This window comes from Camelus dromedarius, chromosome 8 (assembly GCF_036321535.1).
Source record: "Camelus dromedarius isolate mCamDro1 chromosome 8, mCamDro1.pat, whole genome shotgun sequence".
NCBI lineage: Eukaryota > Metazoa > Chordata > Mammalia > Artiodactyla > Camelidae > Camelus > Camelus dromedarius.
In genome coordinates this window covers 33,741,177-33,757,657 of record NC_087443.1, presented here as the reverse complement: position 1 = coordinate 33,757,657, position 16,481 = coordinate 33,741,177, and the positions used below count along the sequence as shown (strand labels likewise).

General features: G+C 52.3%; 1 protein-coding gene across 1 annotated transcript in view; it reads left to right on the top strand.

Annotated features, from left to right (window-relative positions):
• COL13A1 (collagen type XIII alpha 1 chain) overlaps positions 1 to 13,123 on the top strand; it is an 83,052-nt gene extending 69,929 nt beyond the window's left edge. Inside the window, exons 36-40 of the mRNA XM_064488101.1 lie at positions 1,034 to 1,087; positions 2,078 to 2,113; positions 7,990 to 8,067; positions 10,964 to 11,002; positions 12,677 to 13,123. Of these exons, the coding sequence (XP_064344171.1) occupies positions 1,034 to 1,087; positions 2,078 to 2,113; positions 7,990 to 8,067; positions 10,964 to 11,002; positions 12,677 to 12,679 (210 nt within the window). The 3' untranslated portion in view covers positions 12,680 to 13,123. The remainder of the gene's footprint in view (positions 1 to 1,033; positions 1,088 to 2,077; positions 2,114 to 7,989; positions 8,068 to 10,963; positions 11,003 to 12,676) is intronic.
• The last annotated feature ends 3,358 nt before the right edge of the window (positions 13,124 to 16,481 follow it).

The window sequence follows — 16,481 nt, the reverse complement described above, 5'->3', positions numbered from 1 at the left end:
CCAACAGCCCATAGGCGAGTGGGCAGGCTCCAGGTGCTCAGTTTGTAGCTACAACAGGACAAAGACCTGGAGAGCTTCCCCCACTCAGCTCCTGGTCATCTGGCATCAGTCACAGGTGACTGGCAAGGCCCCAGGTGCTGCTGTCACTGGGCACACCTAAACTCTGCAATGATTTAGGCAGACAGCATGACATGGAGTGACAGATGGTGTTAGAAATCTTGGCAGACATCAAGAAGCCAGGAGGCCGGTGCATCAAGCAGGCTCCCACCATCACACCTCCCCGAGCTCTAGCCAGTGCAATGGGCGTGTGCAGGGGTGGAAAGCATTGGCTCCGTGGAGGCGAGAACTCCTCACATCAGCTCCCCCCAGCCAGGTCCCGGTTCTACACCCTCAGGACTGCTAGAGAGCCAGCTCAGGCACTGGACCTCTGAGTGGGCAGCTGCTGGGTTCCCCAGCAGCCGGTGGGAGCAGCTTTCCCTCTCACCGTGCGCCCACCTTGCCGGTTCTGCCATGGGGGAGACTCTGTTCCTCTCTCAGACCACACAGCTGGAAGAGGCAAGGGCAGGGAGCTTCTGGAGAGAGGCATGGGCTTCCCTGAGATCACCAGCCACTTGGGGAACCAGGATGGCTACTCTGAGGAGTGACACTTGCAGCTTCAAAGAGAAATTTGAAGCTCCCCTCTTCACTTTCTCTCTCCTCTGCCTCCCTTGTCTGCGCCCATTCCTGTCCTGTGTTCTCTGCTGCTTCTGCCTTTGCCCAGCTAGTACCCCCCAGACACTGTCCAGTCCTTCCGGAGGGCCTTGGGGGATAGGCTCTGTGGAGGGAGGAGGCGAGGGGCTTCTAAGCCCCTCCTTGGGGCAGAGCCCACACCAGTCACCCCACCCTCACCCCACGCTTCACCTAGCCCTTGCTTCCTGGGGGGCTCTTTGAAGGGACTAGGCAGGTTTCCCAGGTTTTGTACAAAAACAGAAAATGGTTGACGGAAGGCTGTTACCATGTCAAGGAGGGTCACGTGTTCTTGTTCCTGTTTCAGGGCAGCAAAGGCGACCCCGGGATGACAGGACCAACGGGAGCAGCTGGGCTTCCTGTAAGTCTCATGGGCTCAGAGGTTTCTTCTCACCCACCCGGGTCCCTCACAGAACCACTGTCTAAACACCCAGAGCCTAGGGCAAAAAAGCCTAGAGCCGAGCGAGAATTCTAACTTCTCTGACAGAGGAGGCAGCCAGCAGCCCCCGGCCCAGTCTCTAGAACTTCCCTGCCGGGCACTGCTCGAGGGGACACGACCCGTTAGGAAACCAGGTCCTCAGCCGTAGTGAACCCGGATGAGCACCTTCTGCCACAAGCCTCTGTGTTCTATGCAGCGGGGGTCCCACAGGTGAATGTACCATGGCCCCTGCCCTCAAGGAGGGACAGGATCGAGTCCAGATCACTATAAGGCAAGGAGACGCTTCCCAAGACGGGAAGCTTTCCCATGCAGGGGACCGGCTTTCCATTTGCAGCAGATTTCCCCTTGCATGGTTAGAAAAGCTGACTGCCTAAGAGAGCCAGGACTTTGGCTCCCCACCCCCTTGAAGATGGTACCTCTGTCTATTCATGGGTTCCATGCTCAGCTGTGCTTTGGCTAAGTAGGCACCTCTGGCCAGTCTTTGCCTTGTGTCCACCCCCCAGCTAAAGCCAAGGGGAACGGCCTGCACCTTGACAAGAGGGGCTCTGGAGTCATTATTCTAGCAAGAGTCTGGCAGGAGAGCCATGCAAACATCTGCTCTTCTAGGAGAAGTCTGCACCCAGACCGTGTCCTCGGATGAGCCATCTAGAAGAACTCGGCCGCAGGCCAGGGCACTGGCTGCAGAGCCAGAAAACCAGAACTGTTTGGCTTTCCCATAATTCATTGTCTGTCTCGGGGTCAAGTTCCTTGAGCAGTTTTCTCCTTTGCCCCCCTTCCATAAAATGGGGATAATTAAACCAGTCTGCAATGAATGAGGCACCAGTAAAGAGCTTTATGAGCCTGGAAGGGAGGACTGTGTGGACATTCTGTGCTTTCTTATTACTGTGTCTTTGTTTCTCTGATTTACTGTAGGGTTTGCACGGACCACCCGGGGATAAAGGCAACCGGGTGAGTCTTGAGTCCTCGCGCTCTGGCTCTCGTTACTGACGTCCTCATGGTGAGGTGGAATGACCAACTGGGGATTCCTGACCCAGTATGGAAGGAAGTACAGTTTTTCCTGATAAATCACCCTAAATTAAAAGGCTTTATAGTGAGGGGCTTAATCCGTGGCATGCAGGGAGCCCAGGACCTACTCCTGAAATGGAAGCACATCTTTTTCCACGAGAAAAGAGGAGTCTGAATCCCAGGGTGGCCATCAGATTAGCACTGCCATCCAGGACCAGGAGCCACGTGCCTGGCTCCCTGGACGGAGCCCTGATGATGGGCCTCTAGATGGTATTTTTATACCCGTCCTTGCCTAGTTCTGGTCCCCTGACAGTCTCACTAGGCATCCCAGGCCACTGGGGGGGGGGGGGGAATACCTCGCAGGTCCAAGGACAAGCAGTTAGTTGTACGCAGCCAACCGTTTTAAAAACGACCCCAGCTGTTATTTTTCTTGGCAAGAGTCGGCAGGACTATGACACAAACTGTGCCTTCCAGGGCCCCCTGCTCTCCCTTGGTATCTGCCTTCTTCATCAGGACACAGTTACTGAGTGTCCACAGCACCCAGGGCCACACGATGCTGTACGATACATGCTGTGTGTATGGCACACTTGGGCCCAGCAGCATCATCTCACTACTTCTGACCAAGGGATGACCTTTGGGTTCCTTTCTGGAGCATCTCATGCATTGGCTGCCTCATCACAGTGGTTCTCATGGGGACGCACGCCCCCTAGAGGCCCAAGAGCATCTTCTAGTGGGAATAATATCCAAGGATCTTAGAGGTAGAAGAGGAGTGGTAAGAACAGATGGAGAAACAAGGCCCAGAACGATGATAACATGTTCTGAGTTCCCACAGAGGGTCAGAGACAGAGCAGGTGGCTTCCAGAAGCTGACCTTTGAACACTGGTAACTGTTCATGAATAGAACCTGCCAGAATCTGTGTGTTTATATCTGGCATCAACTGTAATTTAAGATGGATTTATTGAACACTTCCATATTCCTAAATTCGCCTTTCTGGCAGCTCATCAAAATCAGTCAATTTGTCCCGTATAATCTATGAACAAGAGCGAGCAGGCAGACCTCCCCCTACCAGACTGTCCATGGGAAGACCATGTCTAGAAACCACTGGAATAAACAGACCTACTTCCAGAAACGTGCCATCCTGTTCAGGCAGGCTGGGAAGCCCACCTTCATTACTGTGGCATCAAAGAATTTAGACCACTAAAATAATTGATCATTCCACCTCTCAGTTGGCATACTAACTAACCTCCTTTCTGATTTATTTCTAAAGTGTTCTTGTTTTCTCTGTTACATTCAATTAACACCTATTAAACCTGTTTCTTAAGACTTTTCCAGTTGGCTTGAGGCACTGGGCCATTTGAAAGTCTGCAAAACCAGTCCTTCCAGTGTCAGGTGGCAGTGGCCGTGTTGCTCTAGAGGTGGAGATGGGGCAGGGATATGCCCTTGTGACAGATGGAGAGGAGGTGGGAGGCTGGTGGCTCTGACACTTAAGGAACTGAGGTCACTGAATGAGCCGCTGAGGCCCCACGATTCAGTGGGAAAGCATTCCTTCTCCACTTCCCCTTTCTAAGGTATTACACATTCTCCCCCATCCCACAGGTAAATTAGCAGTATGTCACTTAGTAAAAAGTCAAGTCCAGAAAACAGGCAGGCTGCATGCATCTTCCCTTGAGTGCACCACAAAGAACCTGTTGACTTATTACAAAGGGCAGGTTTCCACATCAAGGACCGGCTTTTTCTTCCATCCAAGAGTTCTGACTCTCAGGAGGCCAGAGTGTCCTAGAAGAGCACCCCCTACGTCCCGCCTCCCCTTTCAGGCCACTTTATGCCACCCGTCCTAACAGGACTTCTGGGGGGAGCGATGAGGGCTTGGTGATAAGGCCTCCAAAATGAAGAGAGGTCCATGCAGAGTCAATGCTTTGCCACGACCAGCTTTTCTGGTGCTTGGAAGCTCAGAATGTTGACACTTTGGTCCAGGTAAAAGGCCAGAATTGCTCAGAGGACATTCTGGTTGGAAGCTTCATTGTTGCTTGTGGAGGCAAAGCCAGGAGAGTCTGAAGCCCCTGTGCCCACCGGGCATGGAAGGGAGGCTCCTGAACTTCGCCCCCATCACCCCCAGGGAACCCATCAGAGAGGCTCCAGCAGGTGCCGCAGCATCTGTGGTCCTATCTTACCATGAACTGAGACACGTCTTTACAACAGGGCTTCTTCAAGTCCCGCCAGAGGGCGGTCTGGGAGTGTCGTTCCTGCTCACGGGAGGAAAGAGGTCCTTGTAGGGGTGGGCAAGGGCCAGAGCCCAAGACAGGCAGTTTTCTAAGGGGACACACATCCCAGGGAAAAGGTGTCTATCCTTGTCACTAGAGACATTTTCCTTGTCCCTTAAGAGCCCTGTGAATGTGGCCAAGGAGCTGTGTTTAGGATGAAAAGTATAAAGGGTGGTGTGAATTTGGCAATTTGGGCATCAGGGAAACCGGACTTTACTGTGAAACTGCCTGCAACCAGCCAACCGAAAGGTCTGAGTGCGTGCAGTGAGGCTGCGGCCACTCTCCGGGATGTGCTGTCTGGGGGGTGGGGGGGGTGCATGTGTGCATGTGTGTGTGTGTGTGTGTGTGGTGCTTCCCCAGGCCCCCTTGCCTCCTTCCCTCCCCTTCCTCTACTCTCTCGGCCAGGCCTGCTTCTTTCTTCCTTCCTCCACTCAATATTTCTCCCTCTAGATATATGCACCCATTATAATAACCGCACATCCCTCATCCTGTCCCTTCCACTCTCCCAGCTTCAATTTACATCCTCTAAAATCAGGTTTATATTTATTTTTAAAGAAACATCTGCTGCTGACCCTGTTTGCCCCCTTCTGTACCAGCCAGAACTCTCCTCTTCCCCTGGGCTCTTTCGTGTCCCTCCTGGAGGGCCAGGGTGAGGATGTAGGCGCAGTTACTGCTGCAATGTCTCCAAGGGGCGCCCAGTGAAGGCCACTTCCAGTGCCCTTAGAACATGGCAGCCCAGAGTGCAAGTTTCCCATCCTGAAAGGACCGTGGCTGACCCTCTTACCCAGGGGCACGTCACTGGGACCTGAACCCCACTCCCCAAGAGTTTCACCTACCCTCTGAACTTAGGAAACTGTGCTCACTTCTGCACTGGCCTGCCCCAGGGACAATAAGGAGCCACGTTCCCGAGAAAGTTTACCCCGGGGCTTCCCCGTCCAAGCAGCTAGTGGTTTTACTTGTCCAGCGTCTGCAGATGAATTGTGCTGTGATATCCTCACTGGTGGGCGTATCCTAGAGCCAGTGCGATGACACCTAATATGCATATTCATGGTTCCTCTCAAACATATCTCATTTTCTAAGCAAGCATTTGCATTTTAGACAACTCACTTAGAATGTTGGCAGTGGCAGGCGACCTCTGGAATCAAAAAATTGGGGTAATTTCCAAAGATGTAGAGAAACATTAAAAGTTGTTTTAATCCACTGCCTCCCTCTAAGGAGCCCTGCAGCGTTCCACTGCGGGAGCACAGTGGACACGGCGAGACCGCACCTCTGGCGGCAGCCTCGGCTCCTGTGCTGGTTGGCAAGAAATGACAATGGTTACTGCCATCGTCTGAAGCAGCCGTCACTTACAGCGCACGTACTACATGCCAGTGTTAAGCACTACTGGTGCACAAAGACCTCACAACAAAGTTCTGAAGCAGGTGTTTTATCCACATTGTACAGGAGAAGAAACTGAGGCTCAGAGAGGTTCAGTAAGTTCGCAAAGTCACGTGGCTGATAAGAGGCAAACCCTGCTCTGGCTCCAAGCCTTTGCTCTGACCATTCAGCAACCCACCCTGAAATGTCTCGTCGCCCTGGAGAAAGGCCAGAGAAGCCTCCCAGCATCAGACAGCCGGCCTTCCGGAGCAGAGGAGCGTTCCCAGGGCGACTCCCCAGGGGCACACTTGGCCCCTTTATAAGGAGACCCAAAATATAATCCAAACTCAAATGTATGACAAAGAATTCCCCACAGTGCTTCTTTAAATGGAGAGTGACCCTGACATACACAAAATAGGGTTCAGTTTAGAGAAATGATAATGAAGCTTTTCAGAAACAAATACATTTCTCGAACCAGCATGCCCACATACAAATAGCTGCCAGTGACTTCAGACCAGGATGGGCCAGAGATGCACAAAATGGGAGGACCCAGCGGAGAGCCAGGTGCTGCCTATGAGCTCTGGACACACACATACACATGTGCACTTGCACACACGTGTACAAGCACACACTGTACACACACGCACAGGCTCACATACACACACGCACCAGCCATGGATGTGCACACTCCCATATGCCTGCACACACCCCAGGGCTCTAAACGAGATCACTCACCTCCTAACAGACTATCAAAGGGATGGAAACCAACTGGGACAAAAGCTGTCAGGACAGGGCCTTTCAAAAATGGACCCTGAAAGAGAAGGAAGTGGATCATTACCGATGCGCTCTGGGCTCGGTATTAGCAAAAGTGGCCGCGGTATTAGCAAAAGTGGCCGCGGTATTAGCAAAACTGGCCGCCGCTATCATCTTCCACCTCTGGCTCTCAGCCCGCGGCTCCCCACCCTCCACACCTGCCTCAGCCAGGTTCTCAGGTTCTTCCAGGGGTGGGGGGTGCGTACGGACCCCTCATCCCACTGGGGGGCGTATCCTAATTGAGAGAATCTATTTTTCCCTCTTTCATTTTTTTTCTTTTTCTGTCTCTAACCTTAACACATGAATGATCCTAAAGTTTTGATGTTATTTTTTTTCTTGGACTAAACCATTATTTACAGGGGGAGAGGGGGAAGAAAGGCTCTAGAGGGCCTAAGGGGGATAAGGGAGACCAAGGAGCGCCTGGATTAGATGCCCCCTGTCCATTGGTATGTTTCCATCTATTGTTTGGTGGTTCTGGGTTTTTCCTTGAGGTTTGCAAGCTGGAAACAAAGAAGGCAAATAAACTAGGATAAAAACCGAGTGATTCCACCAATACCTATCTCTTTGCTTGGCCGGTGAAATTCTGCCTGCTGTTGGTGTTGCCCTGAAACCACAGCTGCAAGTAATTCTCGCTAAATCCCTTTCCTTTGAAGATGCCGAACAATTGATGTGTGGAAATGGAGACACCACGAGGAAAGCGATTGGGAGCAGGCCTTGGCTCTTAGCTCCAAGATGGCTTTGGAAGCCAGTGTCGCATGTCACAGTGACACACGCCCCCTCAAATTTGCCTTCTTTGTTTTGTGGCCATTTCTGTGGCCAGCAGTTCAAGCCGTCTGAATCCCCACTTGGTCAGGATGCAGAACACTGGGGTTAGCGTCTCCTAAGGGCTACCTATGCCCAAAACTGGGCAGAATGAGGCCATGGAGGGGGCTTTTATACACAGCCTCCCAAAGCCCACCAGGCATCTGGCTAAAACCTGTAAAGCTGCAGACCAAAATCAGCAGATAGACACCCTCCAGGAAGCTGTCCCAAACCAGCCAATAAGGAATGATTTGTGGCACATCTGCCTGGCTTCTCAAATGTCTTAACCCATTTGAAGGCCTTGAAAATTATGATGCACTAACGTTGAAATTCATCTGTGTTTACTCCAAGTGAGTCTCTAAATGGAGAGGGGGCTGGGCATACACATTCCAAAGCTCAGCTCTCCCAGAAATCAAAGGAAGCACAAAGGCAGAACTGGGGAGATGGGAGCAGCGAGCATTTGGAGCCTCCTTACAGATGCCCTGAGGGTCCTGCATCCTGGCCAGCGTAGGACTGGGCCTCTCCACTCCACAGTCGGAGCTGGCCGGCCTTGACCTAAATAATCATCGTGGTTGGTTTTATGAACAGGGACATCGAGGTTTTAAAGGAGAGAAAGGGGAGCCGGGGTTACCAGGGCTGGACGGACTGGATGCCCCGTGCCCATTGGTATGGCATCACCCTCCCTCGCCTGCATGGCCAGTTTGGGCTTCCCCACGTGTGTGGTTTATGCCTGCTGCCTCTCCAGCTGCCCTCCACACTTCTGCTCCATCCACCCGGTCTCCACTTCCCACCTCTTCACCCTGGAGACACCAAGGGTCAGCCTGCCCTGGCTGGTCCTCAGGGGCTCCCGCCACATCCCCCTCTTGCATGCAAAGTTTGCCAAGATGCTTTCTCGGCTTCCTCCTACAGCTGCTTCAAAAGCCCGTCACTTTAATGTGAGCCGTCCCTCCCCATCTAGTGCCAGCCTTAGCTGTAGCGGACCTTCCTTTCTGAACTGTTTCTAGACAAACCTGCCGCCAGAAGGAAAACAAGGGACAGGTTCCTAGGACTGTGGCTTCTCTCCCACGCTGCACTTAGTTAGATGAGTGTTAGCAAACATTTGAATGAGTCAGCCCCACATCCCTCTCCACTCTAGCATCTCACAGTCTAGCAGGGGACAGATGGGCAGGCACCCTTATAAACGGGGCAGAATAAAGAGTTCTAGAAGCCAGGTGGAGGAGGGGGTACCCCGACTGTTCTTCCAGGATAGGTCTGGGATCACTGTCCCAGTGACACCCCAGAACCAGGGGGTGGTCCTAGGTCAGGATTCTAGATCCTGAAGGGTTCATCCTTTTTGCTTAAGTCCCAGAAGACCCTACACCGCCCTCCCTTGGTTTCCCTTTCTTTCATCTTCAGGTGGTTCATCACCGAAAAGTCTGGAAGAGCATAGAGAGGTTACAAATGTAGTTAAGGAAGAGGAGGGAGGAGACGGGGCAGGAGGGACATTTCGGACTTGCTCCCAAGCACATCCCACACCAGTGGCAGCAGTTCAGGTCCCGCCACGCCCAGTCCCTCTCTAGGCGGGGATGTTCCAGGCGGCCACTGAGATCCTTTCAGCTTACTGCAAGGAAGCAGAAGATGGCACTTCATTTCAAGGCAACTGGCTCAGAAGCTTCCTGCTCTCCTAAATTTCCAGATGAGGCTTGGCGCTAAGAAAGCTATTTTCATACCAGTAATTGTCAGATGAGGATTCCCCGCCTCACATCCCCACCTCAGGGTCACACAGGAATTATCTTTGAACAGAAGAGAAAAAGTGGTAAGAAAAACACTGCGTGACCCTGACAGGAGACCACAGAGCCCCTAAAGGGACTTTTTAGGACCAGCATAGGCAGCAAAAGGAGAGGCAGAGCAGCGAGCACCCAGAGCAGCACGCCCCCTGCCTCCCGGCCCCCACCTCCCCAGCCCAGAGCATGCAGCACCGGGCACCTTTCCCAACCCTGGAACCTCCGCACCTTCCACGGCACCTCCATTAATCACCAGCCGGCTGTCGCCTCTGCCACATCCCTTCCCACCATCTGAACACCTTGAGTTCTGCCGGCTGCAGCCCTGGCCTCCCTGCTCCTCACCCCGACACCACCGTGATCCTCTGCCTGCCCAGCCCTCCTCTGTCCCCGCCGCCACCATCCACGTGCCAATGGGAATGCTGCTGTGGCCCGCGGGGGCTCCTCTGCCTTCCAGAGTCCGTATGACGTGTTGGGCTGGGGAAGGGGACAGAGGTCTTCGTGGAACCCTCGGGTGCACCACCACCCCCTGCAGACCCTCCCCAACCCAGAGGGGACAATGAAAGTCATCTTGACTTGACCTGTAGTGCAAACTGGCATTTCCACCAGCAACACGTGTCACGTGTCTACTGACTGTGCTGTGGACGTGTACATGTCTTCCCTTTCTTATTTTCTGTGGTTGCTGTTTGCCCCGTCTCCTGCATTGTGTTACTGTGGACATGGGGCAGGGGGGCTATTGATCATGAATTTTAACACAAGGCAACTAGACTTCTTGGGCCCTCCGCGCAGGGCCAGCTGTCTGCGGAATGCCAGGTGAGCGGTTTAGGCGCCTGTCGTGGATGGATGAAGTTGGTCCAGGGCACAGGGGGCTACCATTCCACCTCCACGGGGCTGACCACTTGCTCCAATCCCTTGAAACCCTGTGTCCATCTCTTTCTCTGCCCTGGAGCCTGGAGTTCTAGAATCTGGCTACAATTCTAATAGACTTGAATTGAGAACCAGATCTTTGCCCTGGTTTAGCCTCACCCTCCCCACATGCCTCTCAGAGATTTCTAGGTTCCCCAGGGTGTGCAGAGCAGCCAGGATATCAGGGCTCGAGGAGACTCAGGAGGTCCTGAGGCTGCGGCTGCTCCATGGGTAAAGGGGACAGGCGGCACCGAATGGATTCCCGTCCTGCCTCTGCCTTTTCCCCCCAAATCCCCATCAGTGTCCCAGGCTGTGCCGGGAGCCCTGTCCCCTTGCTAAAGGCACCTCAGGCCCACACTGTGATGTCTGTGAGGTCATCCCTCCTCCTCCTCATTAGACACCAGATGAGAACTGCCTGAATGTCCTCCTCCAGCTGCTAAGGAAGAGAGGAGAATAAGAGGGGAGACATGGGGGGGGGGCTGTTGTTTCACAGAGCTGCACCTTGCCCAGGTTTTATGGATGAGAAAACTGAGGCCCCCCCACGCACTGAGTGACTTGCCTACAGGCACCCGCACTCAGTACAGCCAGAGCAGAAGCCAGCGGGCCTCCAGGCTGTTCTCTCCACAACACTCAGGTCCCCTGTGTTTGCTGAGCCCATAGGCCAGGACAGCCCCTGCCCTTGCACAGTAACTACCTGTGAGCTTAGCCAGTGGGCAGACTGGCGGGCTTGCTTCCTGCCTCCTTCTGAGGCTGCGCCATGGGGAGAAAAGAGACAGACCATCAGGTGGGCTACATCCCGATCAACTGCCTGTGTCTGTGGCCCGTGTGCCCCCGTCCGGCGGCTTGGTGGGCTATCCCGGAGAGTCTGAGCCATCTGCCTTCCTTCCTCACTGCAGGGTGAAGACGGCTTACCAGTCCAGGGCTGCTGGAACAAGGTAAGGTTTTCCCAGCATTCTAGTGCCTCAGGGCAGAGGTGGCCTTGGGCTCCATTCTCTGCCGTGCAATAAAGCATGCACAATTCCCATTCCAGGCCTTCCTGCAGATGAGGCAGCGGGGCACGGGTCAAAAAAGGAATGATCCCAAAGGCAGGGTGCCCATTAAACATGCCACTCACTGCACGCACTTGGAGAACATTTAAAAATGCTTTTTAAGGCATCAGCAAACCCCAGTGTATGGAATGTCCATGCAGCCAGCCAAGTGACATCTTTATGCTTTGTGTGGTTCATTTATCACAGTGTCCTTCCTGCATGGAGTTCTACACCATGTTTTTAAAATTAGTTATCAGTAGCTCGTCTCATAGTGTTCATAGGAGGCCGTTTAAGCCATGTGATGACGTTTATCCAGATGTAGGGAATCTAAGTTGCTTAAACTATAAAGTCATGTGGATTCTATACCTCCTCGGAGAGACTGGCCAGCTCACCACTCTACTCTTACCGTTGAACTTAAGCTGTCAGAGCTTCATGCTTCTGCACATGAGAGAACTCAGCCCAACCTCTCTTGGGTTCCCAGAATTCCTACCAACAGTGAGGTTTCATCTGCTCACACTTGCTTGGCATTTGCCATCATTAAAGCTGACACCACAAGGTTGTGCCCTCGATGCCATCACCTCACTCATCCAGGGCCCCAAAAGTGCAGGGCTCCCCAGCACAACCAGGGCCATTGGTTTGCTAATCGCAAGCCCAACTTGGTCCTGCAAAGGTAGCAGCTGCCATGCAGACCCACCTATGGCCTCCCTTCACCTTGCCTCCCGCTCAGAGACTTCTCACCAGCCCTCCACCATCATGGTCTCGAAGGGTTGGTTCATCTTCATAAAAGAGCTGGAGACCCCTACCTGTATGAGAGTCTGTGCTTGGCTAACCCAGTCCTGCTCAGTGACAGCAGTCACACTCACAATGAGATGAATAAGCTCCTCTGTGCTAAATGCCCACAGTCTCATCAGTTCATGGGGCTTGGCAAAGCAGTGAAACCACCAAGACACCAGGCCCTGGGTTGAGTACCTACTTGCCCAGGTACCTAAAGCACCCCCTAACCAGAGAAACGAAAAGCTCAGCACCTAAGGGAGAAGGACCTGTCCCTCCTGCTGGCCTCGTCCTCTTGCTGAGTGCCCCTAGACCTAGTTAAAGCACCAAGAAGCAGGTGAGGGGCGTGTCCCCTAAGAGAAAGATTTTCTTCTTCAAGATTGCTGTGGATGGTTAGGAGATAGAGATGACTGACTAAGCTTAGCAGGGGGAGAACAGCCACTCTCAAGAGCCAGTGTCCGGGAGAAGCAACTAGAGAGCCTGGTGCCTGTTGGTTCTCACCGTAAATTCAGCCTGCAAAGATGCGGTAATTCAACCAAAAGGCCGCTGAAGGCAGCATAGAGAGAAAGTGCCCCCTAGTGGCCAGGACAGGGAGTGACTGGAAAGAGAAAGTGGTTTCCCACCTTCAGGGCGCTGACTGTCCGCACTAGGGTCTTGGAACTAGGGGGTTCCTGGCTCCCCCAGTTCCCCTACCCAAAGCTCCCATTCAACCCAGGACAAGACTTACCTTATTTCCCACTAGGGAAACACATACCCACAGACTGACTGAGACTAACTCCAATTTGTTTTGTGTTTGTTTTTGTTTTGCAGTGATTCCTCTAACCTGGGATTGGCCTGTGTGTGTGTTTGTACATAGAATATTTATTTTTATACAGTTTTCACTTTTTGAAAATGCCAGAAGTATGATACATCTTACAGATTATTAAAAAAAAAAAGGAAAACCTGCATATTTTGTACAGAAATTACCAACCTCTTCCCTTTTGTTTACAAGATGTTTTGTATAAGTCTACGACTCTAATACACTTTTCGTTTGTGAGTATGGTCGTACGTTTGCATGATATTTGTGCACACTTATTAAGTACTGAAGCTTAATAAATTATTCTGTTCTGGTGCCAAAGAGGGCCATCCAGCACTCAGGTGCTGGCTAGTTTATGTGTGAATTCACAGAAATGTGGAGGTCCGAGGTGTTTGCTAAACTAGGTGTGTCTAAGAATTTCTTAAACTCTTACGGATTTTCATTATTTAAAAAAATGAAACATGGCAATTCATGATCCTGATGTATCTTTAAATTAAATATATTCTCTTCTTGTGAAATCAGGAAGTCCCAGAAGCAGAGATCCTCAGAAGTGTAATGGTTTGAAACATGAAGTCCAATAGAGGGAGGAAGGGACTGTATTAAGCAATGTCTACTGTAACACCTCCCACGTTCATTACAGCACCACATGCGCATGCAGGGTTTAGTTACGCTGAAACCCTCCAAGGGCTACTTGCTACTGCTTTTGTTTTTTGGTGGTTTTTTCCCTTCCTTTTGAGCTGCAATCACTAGTACCAGCTATTGCTCATGATGCCCATTCATTCGATAGAGATTTGCAAGGTCCACTCACAACTAGCTGTTGAAAAATTTGCCTCAAAGCCATTCCACTCCAACAAAGAACATTCAGAAAACACGTATCTGGGTGAGACTGGCAATCTAAAGTTCTTTCTGTTTTTTTAAGAAATAGAGTTTTATTGTTTACTGTTCTTAGCACAATGCCTATAAGGGTTTCACTGCTTATAAACAAAATAAAACTATTTTAAAGACTAGGTAAGTGTTACCTACGGTGTAGCACTCAGATTTGCTATTAGATGTTACAAAACGACTGATGCTTCTAAAGGGCTTGAAAATAACAAAGTACTTGGGTAATTTAAACACACAGCCCCATTTTATTTACCCTTTAACTTGTCTTTATACGTATATCCTTTCATCATAAAGTGTACAAAGGCAGACTGAAATGGAGACTCTGTCCACACACAGTCACACGAAATCTAAATTAGTGGGTTTCACATTCGTAGGACCCCCACCACGTTGTGGGGTGAGGTCGCACTCACAGGCTCTTGTCTTCATGGGACCACATGCCGCCCAGACCCCAGGGGACCATTCCCTGCATTCCTACCAAATATCCACTCAGATATTTTAAAATCAGGCATCTTCCTCCTCTGAGTCTCATTTGAAAAGTGAAGTGGCTGAACAGAGCTGCTCTCTGTGGTCAGATGTCCCCTCCCCTCGTGGCAGAAGCATGAGGGACCCAGGCCCAAGCCGGCAGCTGGCACAGTTGCTCTCCCCCCTGAGGGGGAGCCCCAGCTGCCGCACCCCCACCCCCACCCCTGGTCATCCCGAGCCCACTTCCCGGCCTCACCCAGGGCCGGCTTCTCCACCAGGCGCCGTGAGCCCAAGCCTAGGCCTTTCAGGGGCAACTCGATATTGTAATTTCCATTTCTTTTCAATTCAAAAGCAAAATGAATACATAATCATGAATCCAGCCAGAGTTACACTTATCCTTCTACCAGGGCCGCCATAAAATACGACTTCTGTATTTTTCTGGAGGAAGGAAAAAGTGCCCAGGGTCCCCAAAAGTCACAGCACGGCTCTGCCACGTCCTCTCTCGCCCTGGCTCCACTGACTGAACGCCCCCCGCAGTGCCACCCTCCTCACCGTTTTCTTTTGCTTCCTCCCCCAACTCCCCGCCCATCGGAGGGCCTGAGGAATCAGAGTGTAACCTGGTTCTTCTAGACCCACTGCCTCATTCCCTTTCATGGTCTCACTGGAGCGATCAGAACCCAATGACGATCTCAAAATAGAGTCAAACATCAACTAGAAAGTTCCAGAAACTGAGGTTCTGTGTTAGCTGAACACCCTGGACAACTCTGGGCAAATCAAAACCTCTTTTACTGTGTTTCCATCCTGGTGTTATTATTCACTTATTTATTACACCTCAGCTAATACCACAAAGAATTCGAAGTCACTTGCGAGAATATAGATAATGAAATAGAAGTATGTGTAAAGAAAAGTGGGGAGAGTCAGGCTTAGCCCAAGAAGGCAGAGGGGACTGGCCAGGGAGTCGGGAGCCTCAGCTCCCAGCCCTTTCTTCACTATTAACTATCTGGCCTGGGGACAACCCACTCCAGGTCTCATTTTCCCCCTGGTGTCACATGAGGAAGTTGACTTGGGTGACCTCTTACACCCTGAAACTCCCTGATTCCAGTGACTGGTCAGCTCCTGGGAGCACTGGGATGCTGGAGCGTTCCAGGCCCCTCCAGCTAGAGGCATTTGGCTGTGAGAGTGCTGTGCATGGCGCTGGCATTGCAAAACTGTGTGCTGCATGCGTGTGCTTTGTAACCCTGAGTAACAAGACTACTGCATTTGTCTCGGGGAGTGGGTGAGTGGGGTCAGCTCTCCTGGGGAAGGCGTGGCTACAGAGGTGGCTTCTCACGATGGTGTCCATGCTGCTGCCTTCATCAGAGACTTAGCAGTACAGGCTGAACCACCCGGCACGCAGCGGGGGCCCCAAAGCCCCACAAACCTGCAGGGACACTGCCACCTTCCTCAGACCAGGCTCTCCGTGCCGCGCCCACCCAGGGCACCACCCACACCCTCCGCAGCCTGGCCTTGCCCCCAGCCCTGCACCTGGACACATTTTCGGGCAACTTGAGATGTCAAGCACTTAAGACTCCACCCAAAATGAGGAGAAGGGCAGGCTCCTGAGGAGTGAGCCAGAAAAGAAGAGGGGTCCATGGGGAGTCGGAAGGGAGGGCACGGAGGAACCAGCAGCTCATTTCTCCAAGGAGGGGAATTTTCGAGGGTGAAGTTTCTCACAGCAGGGGCAGGGGTTGGTGGTGGTGCAGGTAAGCGAGCTGGATTTGATCCACCAAGGCAGAATTCCACACGCAGAGTGACCCTTTGGTTCCTACAAGCACCCTGCTTCTGAGAAACAGCCAGGTGTCTGTTGGAGGAAGACACAGATGGAGGCAGAGCTGAACAAGGGACATAAGCCTCCCCAGCAGGGCCCCACCCCTTCCCAGGTCTACCCACTGGGCCCTGCCCATACCCTCTGCTCACCCCCTGCACACCTGGCCCCTGCTGGGCCCTTCTTTCTAATCTGTCAAAGTTCTACCTCCTTCTAAGGGCCCAGCTCAGACTCCAGGCCCCAGGAAGACATCTGGGTTCCTCGGTTGGATGAGTCTCCCTCCCTGGAACGACCAGGAACTCTGTCTTCCTTTCTTCCTCCACCTTCTAATCGAGTAGGAAAGTCGGTCTCCCGTATTAGACAGTGAACTCTTAGAGAAGGATTTTCTTATTCTCTGGGCTCCTGCAGGACCTGGCCCAGGTCTCCCCACCACAGCCAGGGCTCGTAAACATCCCTCACCTGCTGAGTCATCAGTCTACGTCATTAAGCACTATGTCACTATGTGCAGGCAGTGGGAGGGGGCAGGGGCTACTAAGGGCCGTAAGACACAGTCTGCCCTCCAGGAGCTCACAGGAGCTCCAGCCCTGCGAGGACTGTGCCGAGTGCTCAGTGAGGGCGCGTCAGAGGATGCTGTGCGGCCAGCGTGGCCAGAATGCAGAGAGGGCGAGGAG